Source organism: Trichechus manatus, unplaced genomic scaffold (assembly GCF_000243295.1).
Source record: "Trichechus manatus latirostris isolate Lorelei unplaced genomic scaffold, TriManLat1.0 scaffold00007, whole genome shotgun sequence".
NCBI lineage: Eukaryota > Metazoa > Chordata > Mammalia > Sirenia > Trichechidae > Trichechus > Trichechus manatus.
Genome location: NW_004443943.1, coordinates 16,468,810 through 16,482,196, shown reverse-complemented (window position 1 = coordinate 16,482,196; position 13,387 = coordinate 16,468,810). Strand labels below are relative to the sequence as shown.

Genomic DNA, 13,387 nt, shown 5'->3' with positions numbered 1-13,387 from the left:
CGCGCCCAGTGCACCATAGCGCCCGCGGTCTCGGGCTACACGAAGGGGGCGCCTGGGACCGAATCTTTCTCCAGGGGCGCCAAACACTCAAGATCGCAGCCTGAGCCTGACCATGCTCATTCCCATCCGTAGAATGGGCCGATTGGAGATGGAGCCTGAGCTGGTTCTAGATCACGGCTCCATAAAAGACGAACGCACTGCCGGCCCTTATTTGTAGCTGGGGAAATAAATGCGAGTGTGTGAACCTATGATGGGGTCCGGGAGTGGGGGTAGATCGGGCGTGCACAGTCAGAGCTGCCCTCTGCCTTCTCCTCGCCCCTCTCCATTCTCAGAGCTCGCCTTTCTGGGGATGGCGCTCAGACGACCAGCTTGCCCTTTGAATTGCAGAGTAGCCGCCAGCACCTCAGGTCTATTGGCGAGCGCGAAGTCCGGAGGCGTGGAGTTTGACAACCCCGCAAATCACAGCCTATTAAACGCTGTTTCTTAGCAGCCAGTGAGAGGGCTTGTTGGGAGGGTCACACCCACTGATACCATGTGGGCCGGAACTATGTGGACCAATGAGGATTGAAGGTGTATCTTTGGAGGCGGGGGATGTAAAGTTGAAGGTTTGTAATAATGTACAGCGCAGAAAACTCAAATGGGTTATTTCACAATCTAAAGCGTGTATATATAATGCTAGTTTATAAAGAGTACCTTCCCTGCAGAACGTTCCGGAATGTAAATTTGTAGGTCGAGTTTCAAACTGGTTTTTTGTTTTATTTTATCCGAGCTGAACCTCATTCAACTGGTTACCTCTTTCTGAGTCTCTTTAATGAAGCTTATAAATGGAAAAAAGCAAAGTAAGTAGAATGCGTGTTATAAGTGATTGCATTCAAACATACACCTTTTGTATATAGATTATTCTGTTTGATAGGAAAATTGCTAGGTAGAGTTTTTATTTGTCTGTAAAAACTTCATTTTTTCTTGTTTCTCTGTTTTGACTTAGCTTTACCTCATGAAGTTAAACGTTTTAAAGACTTTGGAAAGCACTTTAACATGACTGGGATCATGGTGGCTCTGACATTTGTGTTTTGTGGGTTTAAAATGTTAAGTTTGAAAGGTAAGGTTTTGTGTGGTGCTTTGAAGCCGCACAACAGATTTGGCTATGGCTCTTAAGTGAGACATCTAGCACCTGAATTTTTATTTTACTTTTACTTTTTATACTTGTCAGAAAATGACTTTCTTTATGAACGCAATATTATTTAAAATTTACTAACCTGTTTTGCTTCTTTTGAAACCACATTTTAGGTCCTTCTCTCATCTACAGTAACAGATAGCGCTAGAGTTTGCAGTGTAAATAGTGTATGCTAAAATATAATGAAAGAAAATTGTATGAATTTTTTATTAGAATTGCCAGCTTGAATGGTCTGCTCAATTCAGGGCATATGACCTCTCAAAATAATTTTTGAGGAATTGAAAATACACTAACAATATCTTCAAGGCAGAGAAAAACTAACCTGGAGCTTTAACTACTGCTTACAAATCCATAGGAGTTATTGTTTTAAATACAAGAAAATATCACTTTCTTTCTGTCCCGTACATGCTAGACATTAAAATGGTTTGTATTTCGTACAAAAGTAATTACCTTAGGTGCTTTATAAATTTAAAAAAAAATTTTAAATCAAAATTGGCTTTTCATTATCCTGCCATGTTTTCTTTTCTCAGATTTGAATAAATGTTTCTAAAATAAATTTTAAATATTCCCAGTCACATCTGTTGTGTTCACTATCAAAATTTCTTAGTTAGAATTTAGTATCTTTATGCCTTGCCTATTAACATTCATGATTTTTTAATGAAAAATATTGCTCAATCATTTGATATTTAGTTACTCTAAGAGAAATCTACTCACAGTTAAGCATCTCCCTATTTTCTCATGACTGAGAGATTTGACATGAGCAGTTATTACAATGAGTATTTCAGTGTTTTAAATGTGAAATTTAAGAGTATGTTGGTGGTGGGAACAAATAATTACTGCTTACCAGCTGACAGCATCAGGCTCCTACCTTTGTCTAAACCAGAGGTGGATTAGGACACGCAACGGTATCACTTAACATCAGATAGGCACCTGGAACACATATGTAGGCGATGTGTTTGTTATTTGGTAATATTTTGGGAAGAGTGCAATACATACTAAAATACTTTCTGTTTGAAAATGATGAATGGAATGAAGGAAACAGTTCATTCCATTTTTAGACTATTTGAAATTTTAAATCTGACCCCTCAGTTCAGGGACTGTTCACAATTTTATCTATAAATCAGATCAGTGGCAGATTGATTTCCCTAAGAAGGAGAAGGGAAAATTGTCCACTGTTTTTATTCAAAATGCCATCACCTCACTCTGCTCATCCTTGGAAGGCTTTTCCAAGTCTAACTGCTTCATCAAGCTTCCTTGGTTACTTCAAGTGCCTCTGCTACTTAACAGCTGTGTGACCTCAGCCACGTTACTCTCCTTGAGATGATGCAGTTGGACTAGGTGATTTCCAAGTGCTGTTTCTTGTACCTTCAAAATTCTATGATATTTCAGAGTTCACAGATATTGTTCCTACATGACTTCTACCCTGGTTATCTATTTTGCCACATAACTTAGCATCTAATTATTTGTAGTTTTTTTTTTGCCTTGTGCTGATTCTTTTATGTGTGTTGTCTTGTCTCTCCAATAAAATTGGAAATCTTTGATTGGAGATCAAATCTTTCCCATATGCCTTGCACCTTGGGTTCATGGATATTTGATTGATGTCACAGAATAAAGGTAATGTCATCACCATTTCATTGTTTGAGGTAGCCATTTCTGTCCCTACAAGGAACTTTGGCGAAAGTCCTTCAAAGGTGTTTGCAGATTCCATAAGGTGTCAGTAGGAGATGCGTATAGTCAGCTCCTTGGTGCTCAGCATTCTTTGAAGGATAAATAAGTAGCAGCACCTCATGGGGTCAGCTCATTTCCCAAATATTTTGAAACTAATGATAATCCTAAGATTCAGTGAATGCTTCACGTGTTGTAAATGGTATAGTCATTCAAACCCTAGGGCCTGGGTTTGAATCTTAGCTGGGTGACTTGGGGCCAGTTACTTAACCTCTATGGTTCAGTTTCAGTATAAGTAAAGTGGCTATGATCATACTACCTCATCAAGGAGCCCTAGTGACACAGTGGCTGAAGTGCTCGGCTGCTAACACAAAGGTCGGCAGTTCGAACCCACAAGCTACTCTGTGGGAGAAGATGTGGCAGTCTGCTTCCATAAAAGATTTACAGCCTTGGAAACCCTATGGGGCAGTTCTACTTAGTCTTATAAGGTCGCTGAGTGAGAATTGACTCCATGGCTGTGGGTTTGGTTTATACTAACTCATCAGGTTGATGTGAAGATTCAATGTGATAGTGTATGTGAAGCACTTAGATTCCTGCTGGGTACATAGCAGTTATTCAGTAAATGCCAGCTGTTGTCATTACCACCATATAGAATGCCTTCTACTGTTAATCCACAGGACAAGACAGTTGATTGAGCTGGCAGAATCAACCTTAGACTGACTTTCATAATTTAAAAAAAAATTGAGCCCTAGAATAAGAAAAAACAGTTTTTTAAAGTTTTATTTGATTAGCTAAATACTCCTACTCCCACAATTACTTTTTTTTTCTTTTCCCCCTGCTTATTGGTAAAAATATTTGATAGTGCAAAAAACGTAGAAAAAAAGTACTTAGCTACAACACTCTGAGATAACCACTGTTTGTGCCATTTTTTTTTTTTTTTTAATATTTTATTGTACTTCAGGTGAAGGTTTACAGAACAGATAGTTTCTCATGTAACAGTAACACACATGCTGTTTTATGACATTGGTTAACAACCCCACAACATTTTAACCCTCTAAATTCTCAACTTTTTTTTTTTTTTTGGTGAAAATACACATAGCCAAAGATACGCCATTTCAGAAATTTTTTTACATACACATTTAAGTGACATTGACTACGCTCTTCTAATGGTGCTGTTATTCTCACTTTAGATGAAGGCTTACAGGACAAAATAGTCTCCCATTTAACAGTTACTACAAATGTTGCCCTATGACAATGGTTAACAATCTCACAACACATCAACAATATCCTTACTCTACTTTGTGTTCCCTATCATCAGCTTCCTACTCCCCTTCTGCCTTCTGGGCCTTATCACTGGACTCCTGTACCTCGTTACTCTCATGGTTTTACTGGGCTGTCCACTCCCAGGCTGAACAGTGAACCTCGAAGGTAACTTCGCCACTGAGCTAAAAGGGTATCTGGGGGCCATACTCTCGGGGTTTCTCCAGTCTCCTTTAGGCCAGTAAATCTGGTCTTTTTATTTTTTTTGTGAGTTAGAATTATGCTCTACATCCTTCTCCAGCTCTGTCTAGAACCCCCTGTTGTGATCCTGGTCAGAGCAGTCAGCGGTGGTAGCCGGGCACCATCTAGCTGTACTGGTCTCAGTCTGGTGGAGGTCTTGGTAGCTGTGGACAATTAGTCCTTTGGACTAATCTTTTCGTTGTATCCTGTTCTCTTCATTCTCCCTTGCTCCCGAAGGGATGAGACCAGTGGAGTATCTTAGATGGCCGCTCACAGGCTTTTAAGACCCCAGACACTACTCACCAAGGTAGAATGTAGAGCATTATCTTTATAAGTAGTGTCATGCCAGTTGAGCTAGATGTTCCCCAAGACCATGGTCCCCAGAGCCCTCTGTTTGTGCCATATTTTAAAGTTCATTCTGGATTATACTAAGATAAGATTTTGATAACTTTTATTTAAAAATTTTAGTGTAAGCATTTTCTTATGGCATTAAAACAAACGTCATTTTTAACGGTTGTATAATATTCCCAATATTCCATTATATGGATATGGATATACCATAATTTATTTAATCTGTCTTTCAGAGGTTTAGGCTGGGGTCAGACTTTCTGTACCATAAACAGTGTTGCAGCAACTTTGTGCATAACTCTTTCTACCCAATTAGTTATTTTTGATGAAATTGGTGAATGTATACTTTTGGGGGAAGGAACAGAAATGACACAACATAATATATGGATGTTGCCTTGAACTTCTGTACATTTTAGACATCAAGGACACTGGTTTAGATGAGCCACAACATTAGTAGAGACAGGAGAAAAATGAAAAGAAAATCATCATCTGACTCACAAATCATTACATTTCAGAAAGGCAAACGTTTGAGCATCATCTGAAAGGCTCACAGCTGTCTGCTGCCCTCTTCCTTCCCAGTGTGTGGCCACATGCAGGAATAATGGCTGGATGGTACTGGCAGCCTTCTGGGGGGAAAGTTCTGACTTCTCAGATCATCCAGATAGAACACTAGCAGAAAATGGGAGAGCGTTTATTGTGTACATGACATACTCTTGGTAGAAACTGAAGAAACCCAAATCTTTTACCAGTTTTATTAGCCACCATTATGAAAGTACAAGGCTCTGGTTTTCTAAATATTGGAATATTTAGGTTTGACACTTGGACTCTCCACTACCCCTGAATCAGGCTATTTAGAAGAACTGGGATAAATAAGATAGGTGGAATTTTCTGGTTGTGTCTGCATAAAAGTAGATATACCTTTTTCTTTTCTCGGTGTGATCAATACTCTTAGACAGAGGGAAAGCACACTCCAGATTTGAGAACAAAAGACTAAAATGGAAAAACAACAAAACCTGTTGCCGTCGAGTCGATTCCAACTCACAGCAACCTATAGGACAACGTAGAACTGCCCCACGGTGTTTCCCAGGAGTGGCTGGTGGATTCAAACTGCTGACCTTTTGGCTAGCAGCCAAACACTTAACCACTGTGCTGCCAGGGCCCCAAATGGACAGCAGGGGCATACTCTAGTATGGCTACTTTCTGGGACATGATCAAATTCCCAAGTTTTCAAGTCTTTATTTTTCATTTCTAAAAAGGCGTAAATTGTCATCCATTACTTATTTCACTAAGATACCAGATATAATGATACTTTGCCTTTGATGGATTTGAAAGACCCAATCTCTGTGTTGTCAGTTAAGTTATGAGTTGTACCATACACTTTTGAACCAAGGATTAAGAATTTATAGCTCGAGTGTTCAGCATCTAAGTGGTTAAGTCAGGTATCAGGATTCTGTTAGACATATGAACACCACTTTTCCTCATTTTCAACGTTAATACGAAGCATATATATAGGCATAGTAACAAAAGATGGAAATAGTGCTGTTAATTCTTAACATGTGGAACATTTAACAAGTGAATAAAAGAAAATTCAACTTGGTTTTAGAGACAGAATTAGTAGGAAAACAAAGGAGTACTGGTTTTAAATGGCAAGTTTTGTGTTTTGCTTTTAGATAGCCTTGCTTTTTCTTTTTTTGGCTTTTGTGTGTTATTATTAATTTTTTTAAGTACAACCCATTTTAAAGCTTTAGCCTTAGCTTTAATATGCCAGCTAGTATTCACCTTGGGATGGCAGTATTTAGAATCAGATACGGAAACTATTCAGTGTACCCAGCGTGGAGAACGGAATTTCTAAGTAGACCTTTCCTCTAGATAGTGCAGCTGTCAAGCTTGATATCTCATTACTTAATTTGTGACATCTCTTAGATGCTTAAGAGTTGGCTAATCACACGTGTGTATGTGTGTGTGCATTTTCTCTTTGGGAATGTATTTGAAAGCAGCAGATGATTTGAAAGGACTAGGGAATGCTATTTTTTAGAGGCAGTTACATCAAAATAATGTTCTGGGCCTCTAAGATTTCTCTATAGTTTGGAAAGAGCGTGGGAAAACTCATGACATTAGTGGCTGCTTAGAGTAGTTGCTGTGATTTACTGAGTAATTGGAGTAGCTATTACTGATCAAGGAGTCCCTGGGTGGTGCAGTTAAGCACTTGACTACTAGCCAAAAGGTTGGCAGTTCATATCCACTCAAAGGCACCTCAGAAGACAGGCCTGACAGTCTGCTTCCGAAAGGTCACAGCCTTGAAAACCCAATGGAGCAGTTCTACTCTGCATACACGGGATCGCCATGAGTCAGAGTTGACTCAACGGCAGCTAACAACAGCAACGCTATTGAGCAACAGCTGTGGACCTGTTGTGCTGTATGTGTTTTTACTGGTCTTTTCAAAATCATATGATTACGCTGTCACTCTCCACTTTATAGATAGGGAAAGAGAGGCTCCGAGAAGTTAAGCAACCTACCCAAAGACCTGTATTCAGGTGAATAAATACACCTGAATGGTGGGGCTAAAATTCAAACGCAAGTCTAACTCCATTACCAGTAGGCTTTTTTTTTCTACCACATACGCCTATTACTTAAGTTGGGAAAAGGAAGTGTGTTCTGTAAAACTTTCAGAAGAGATGGGTGTGCGTAATCTGTACCTTTGGCAAAAAGTTCATCTGTGCAAATGTTTGTGTGTGTGTGTGTGTGTGTGTGTGTAAGTAACAGTAACCAACATTTAATGAGCGCTTACTATGTGCCAGGCACTAAGCTAAACACTTTACATGGCTTCTGTCATCAGACACTTTCCCATCCTCTGAGATTGGTGCTGTCACTATCCTTCTTCTATAGATGAAGCAACGGAAGTTTCAGGACTCAGAGAGTAAAATTATCTGAGTTCAGATTTTGACCCTACTGGGTCAGGGAACGAGACCCAGGACCCTAGGGGGTTCCCAGGAAATGTGGGTGCTGCTGTCTTGCAGAGCAGAGTTCTGTTTTGGAAAGAGCTTTGGAGCCACCAGACCTGTATTCACATCCTCATTCCATTACTTACTAGCAGTGTAGCATTAGCTAAGATTCTTAACTGAAGCTCACTTTGTCTAATGGAGATAATGATGCCCATCGTACCCATTTTTGGGAGGACCAAATGTGGAAAGTGTTATGTAAAGTTTATACTAGAATGCCTGGAACCTGGTAGATGCATAGTTAAAGATGGCTTAATATTAATACTAATATTATTAATATTGTTGCAATTATTTAGTCACAGAGGCTTTTAAACTTCTGAAGTCTCAGGATTTTCTTGAACTCATCTTGCCCTTTTTGGGACTGAGCATTAGAGAATCCTCCAGCCTAATCTGAAATCATCTCCTGAATGGAAACCTCCCTAATTCCTACTGACATTTCTAGAGTCAGGGCACAGGCCCTGTGCCACAAGTCTTGACCTCTTCATCATTTTCATAGTTTGCTCCATGGCAACTCCGAAGACCAAGTACAGTGTGCCCTGCCTGAAAGTGATTTTGGCAGCTTAGTGAGTAAGAACACAGTATAATTTATTTTACTTCTTATCTACTGTCAGGACGAAGTTATTTTTTTAAAAAGAATGTATCCTCCTTTGATCTTTACTGTTTGATATCTCAGCCCTTGAGTGAAGCAGATATGCCCAAAAGAGATGAGAAGGATCAAAAAAGTGAAAACTTTTCCTTTATAAAAGCCACATGAACTGAACAAGCCTTCAGAATTCAAAACAGCTGTATTCACTTCATGGTTCATTTTTCTCCCCCCATGGTTCATTTTTTAACCCATTTTCCGGGGATCGCAAAGCAGCCTAACAAACTTCATTCTGGCAGATGATGAGATGGATATTTCTGGGTGCTTGGTGCTTTCAGGACCAGCAAGTGGCCTTTCTGTGTGCCTGGCTTTGACCCTACACTGTGTCTGAGATGGCAAAGACTTTAGATAGAGGCTCAAGACAGACTGTACCTGCATGAACCTTTGTGAGCTGCGGCCAACCTAGGCAGTTCCAGTTACTTGGAGCCTTCTGGGGCTTCTGGGCAAATAACTCCTTTGCAGCCTGAGGTAGGTGGTCCTGGGGTGAAAGAAACAAGGGTGAACTTAGTTGACTTTAAGCTCGATATGAGCCAGCAGTATAGTGAGGCTTCCAGCAAAACCTAAGCACCCAGTAAATGTTAGCTATTATTATTGGTGGTGGTGTTACATGTTCTTCTTTATACTAAGTCAAAAGCTGCCTCTCATTAACTACCAATAAAGCATGTCTAATCCATCTTCTACATGACGGCTCATTAGATAAAGATAGGAGCCCTGGTGGCACAGTGGTTAAGCGCTTGGCTTGTAACCAAGAGGTCGGCTGAAGTGGCAGGGTGGACCTGCCAAAAAAAATGTTCATTTCATGTTCTGGTTGGGTGGGCAGGTTGAAATTGGTCGCAGGCAAGAGAGAAAGAAGCTTGGTATGTTTGTCTCCCTAAGCAGAATCTGTGAGATAAAACAGGGACTTCCTCAGTTCCTACCAATTTGAGTTCTTCAAAGATATCTCATGCCATGGAGTCAATTTCAACTCCTAGCAACCCCACATGACAGAGTAGAACTGCCCCATAGGGTTTTCTAGGCTGTAATCTTTACAGGAGCAGATCTCCAGTTCTTTTTCCCTGCAGAGCCGCTAGTGGCTTAGGACCGCCAACCTTCCGGTTGGCAGCCAAGCGCTTAACTGTTGTGCCACCAGGGCTCCTTTTCTTCTAGCTGACCTGAATGAGGACTTGGAGAGTATGAGGACTGAAAAAAACCTTTTTTTAAGGAAAATTTCAAACATTATACAAAACTAGAGAGTGTAGTATAAAGAAATGCCAGGTACCAGTATTCATCACTCAGCTTCCATAATTATCAATGCATGCCCAATCTTATTTTATTTATTACATGCCTCCCCCCACAAAAAAATAGATTTTATCTGAAGCAAATCTCAGATAGCATATCATTTCAACTGTAAATGTTTTCGTGTTTTTCTGAAAAATAAGAACTCTTTAAAAATATAACCACAGTTCTATTACACTAAAAAAGAAGGAAAAAACCAATGTATTGATGTAATCAAATATCCAGTAGAGATTATAGTGTTTTATGATATCAGATTAGATCAGTACATTCAATTATCTAACTGCAATCAAAACTGTTACATCTTGTTTTTAGGTAGATGAAAATCTGATATTGCGTTGTCTCTGGAGGATCATTTATTTGCTATTATCTGTTATTTTTTAATTTATAATTTAATTTTATGTGGAGAGATATGCAGATAAATTTTTAAAAGACTTCAGGGCTACAAAGTTGCCAATCACTGCTCTGTTTATAAGAATTCAGAAGAAGCTTATTCCAAAATCTATAAAAAATTAATTAACCCAGCATTAGCATCAGCATTGTGCCAACTAACATTAAGGGTTTATTATGTGCCAGCCACTGTGCTAGGCTCTTTACAAACCCAGTGAGGTAGGCACTATTAGTACGCCCATTTTACAGATGATGAAACTGATACTCGGAGAGGTTAAGGAACTTGCCCAAATGTTAGTTAGGCGGTCTCCAGTATGCTGGAATGTGGTATAAAACATATACAGGCTGTTTAATTACAGCTTTTAAATAGACAAAAACATTTCTTTTTTATCTTTTCCCGTTCAAAAATTTATACAGACGTTGTTATGTGACTCTAATTGCTCTCTCCGTACTGTGACAGCACACTCCTCCTTTCCACCCCTGATTCCCCATGTCCATTCAACCAGCTCCTAACCTTCTCTGCCTTCCCATCTCACCTCTGGACAGAAGCTGCCGGTTTAGTCTCTTGTATCAACTTGAGCTAAGAGGCACACTCCTCACGAGTATCACTTTATGTTCCACAATCCAGTAGAATGCCTGTCTGAAGAGTTAGCCTTGGAAATTGTTTTAGTTCTGGGCTGATAAGAGAATCCAGGGGCCATGCTTTCTGGGGTTCCTCCAGTCTCAGTCAGACCATTAAGTCTGGTCTTCTTACTAGAAATTGAGTTCTGCACCCCGCCTTTCTCCTGCTCCATCCGGGACTCTGTCGTGTTCCCTGTGAGGGCTGTCATTGGTGGTAGCCTGGCACCATCTAGTTCGTCTGGTCTCAGGCTGATTAAGTCTCTGGTTTACGTGGCCTTTTCTGTCTCTTGGGCTAATACGTTCCTTGTGTCTTTGGTGTTCTTCACTCTCCTTTACTCCAGGTGGTTGGGACCAATTGATGCATCTTAGATGGCCGCTTGCAAGCTTTTAAGACCCCAGATGTCACTCACCAAAGTAGGATGCAGAACATTTTCTTAATAAGCTTTTTTATGCCAGTTGACCTAGATGTCCCCTGAAAGCATGGTCCCCAGACTGCTATCCCTGCTACTCTGTCCCTCAAAGTGTTTGATAGTATTCAGGAACCTTCTTAGCTTTGGTTTAGTCCAGTTGTGCTGACTGTAGTGTGTGCTCTCCTTCCCTTCACCTAAGATAATTCTTATCTACTAGCTAGTTAGTAAATAACCCTCAACCTCCTTCCCCACCCCTCGTAACCATCAGAGAATGTTTTCTTCTGTGTTTAAACCTTTTCTTGAGTTCTTACAATAGTGGACTTATACAATATTTGTCCTTCTATGACTGACTAAATTCACTCAGCTTAATGACCTCCAGCTTCCTCCATGTTATAAGATGTTTCATGGCTTCATCATTGTTCTTTATTGTTACGTAGTATTCCATTGTGTGGATATACTATAATTTGTTTATCCATTCATCTGTTGATGGTCACCTGGGTTGTTTCCATCTTTTTGCTACTGTGAACAGTGCTGCAATGAACATGAGTGTGCGTATATCTATTCATGTGATGGCTCTTATTTCTCTAGGATATATTTCAAGGAACGGGATAGCTGGGTTGTATGGTACTTCTATTTCGAGCTTTTTAAGGAAGTGCCAGATCAATATCCAAAGTGGTTGTACCATTTTACATTCCCACCAACAGTGTATAAGTGTTCCAGTCTCTTCACAACCTCTCCAGCATTTATTATTGTGTGTTTTTTGGATTAATGCTAGCGTTGTTGAGGTGAGATGATATCTCATTGTAGTTTTGATCACATTTCTCTGATGGCTGATGATTGTGAGCATTTCTTCACGTGTCTGTTAGCCACTTGAACATCTTCTTTGGTGAAATGCCTGTTCATATCCTTTGCTCATTTTTTAATTGGGTTATTTGTCTTTTAATTGGGTTTTTGGTGTTGAGGTTTTGCAGTATCTTGTAGATTTTAGAGATTAGACGCTGATCGGATTTGTCGAAGCTAAAATTTTTTTCCCAGACTGTAGGTTGTCTTTTTACTCTTTTGGTGAAGTCTTTTGCTGAGCATAAGTGTTTGGTTTTTAGGAGTTCCCAGTTATCTAGTCTCTCTTCTGGTGCTTGTGCATTGTTACCTATGGTTCGTATTATGTTTATGCCATGTATTAGGGCTCCTAGCATTGTCCCTATCCTTTCCCCCATGATCTTTATCGTTTTCACTTTTATATTTAAGTCTTTGATCCATTTCGAGTTAGTTTTTGTACATGGTGTGAGGTATGGGTCTTGTTTCAGGTTTTTGCAGATGGATATCTGGTTATGCCAGTGCCATTTGTTAAAGAGACCATCTTTTCCCCAGTTAATGGACTTTGGGTCTTTGTCAGATATCAGCTGCTCATAGGTGGATTAATTTATGTCTGGATTCTCAATTCAGTTCCATTGGTCTACGTATCTGTTGTTGTACCAGTACCAGGCTGTTTTGACTACCGTGGAGGTATAAGAGGTTTTTAAATCAGGTAGTGTGAGGTCTCCCACCTTGTTCTTCTTCTTGAGTAATGCTTCACTTATTTGAGGCCTCTACCCTTTCCATATGCAGTTGGTGATTTGTTTCTCCATCTCGTTAAAAAATGCCGGTGGAATTTGAATTGGGATTGCATTGTATCTGTAGATTGCTTTGGGCAGAATTGACATTTTCCCAGTGTTGAGTCTACCTATCCATGTGCAAGGTATGTTTTTCCACTTACGCAGCTCTCTTTTAGTTTCTTGCAGTAGTGTCTTGTAGTTTTCATTGTATAGATCTTTTACGTCTCTGGTTAGGTTTATTCCTAAGTATTTTATCTTCTTGGGGGCTGTTGTAAATGGTATTGATTTGGTGATTACCTCCTGGAAGATCTCTTTGTTGGTGTAGAGGAATCCAACTGATTTTTCTATGTTTATCTTGTATCTTGATAATTTGCTGAGATCTTCTATTAGTTCCAGTAGTTTTCTTGTAGATTCTTTGGGGTTTTTCTGTGTATAAGATCATATCATCTGCAAATAGAGATACTTTGACTTCTTCCCTACCAATCTGGATGCCCTTTACTTCTTTTTCTAGCCTAATTGCTCTGGCTAGGACCTCCAGCACAATGTTGAATAAGAGTGGTGATTAAGGGCATCCTTGTCCGGTTCCTGTTCTCAAGGGGAATGCTTTCAAAGTCTCTCCATTTAGGATGATGTTGGCTGTTGGCTTTGTATAAATGCCCTTAATTATGTTGAGGAATTTCCCTTCTGTTCCAATTTTGTTGAGACTTTTTATCATGAATGGGTGTTGGACTTTGTCAAATGCCTTTTCTGCATCGATTGATAAGATCATGTGG

General features: G+C 39.8%; 1 protein-coding gene across 1 annotated transcript in view; it reads left to right on the top strand.

Moving 5' to 3' along the window:
* The first annotated feature begins 584 nt into the window (after positions 1-584).
* Positions 585-13,387, top strand: part of PANK1 (pantothenate kinase 1) — an 81,347-nt gene continuing 68,544 nt past the window's right edge. The window contains exon 1 of the mRNA XM_004369917.3: positions 585-839. Coding sequence (XP_004369974.1) covers positions 812-839 — 28 coding nt within the window. The 5' untranslated portion in view covers positions 585-811. The remainder of the gene's footprint in view (positions 840-13,387) is intronic.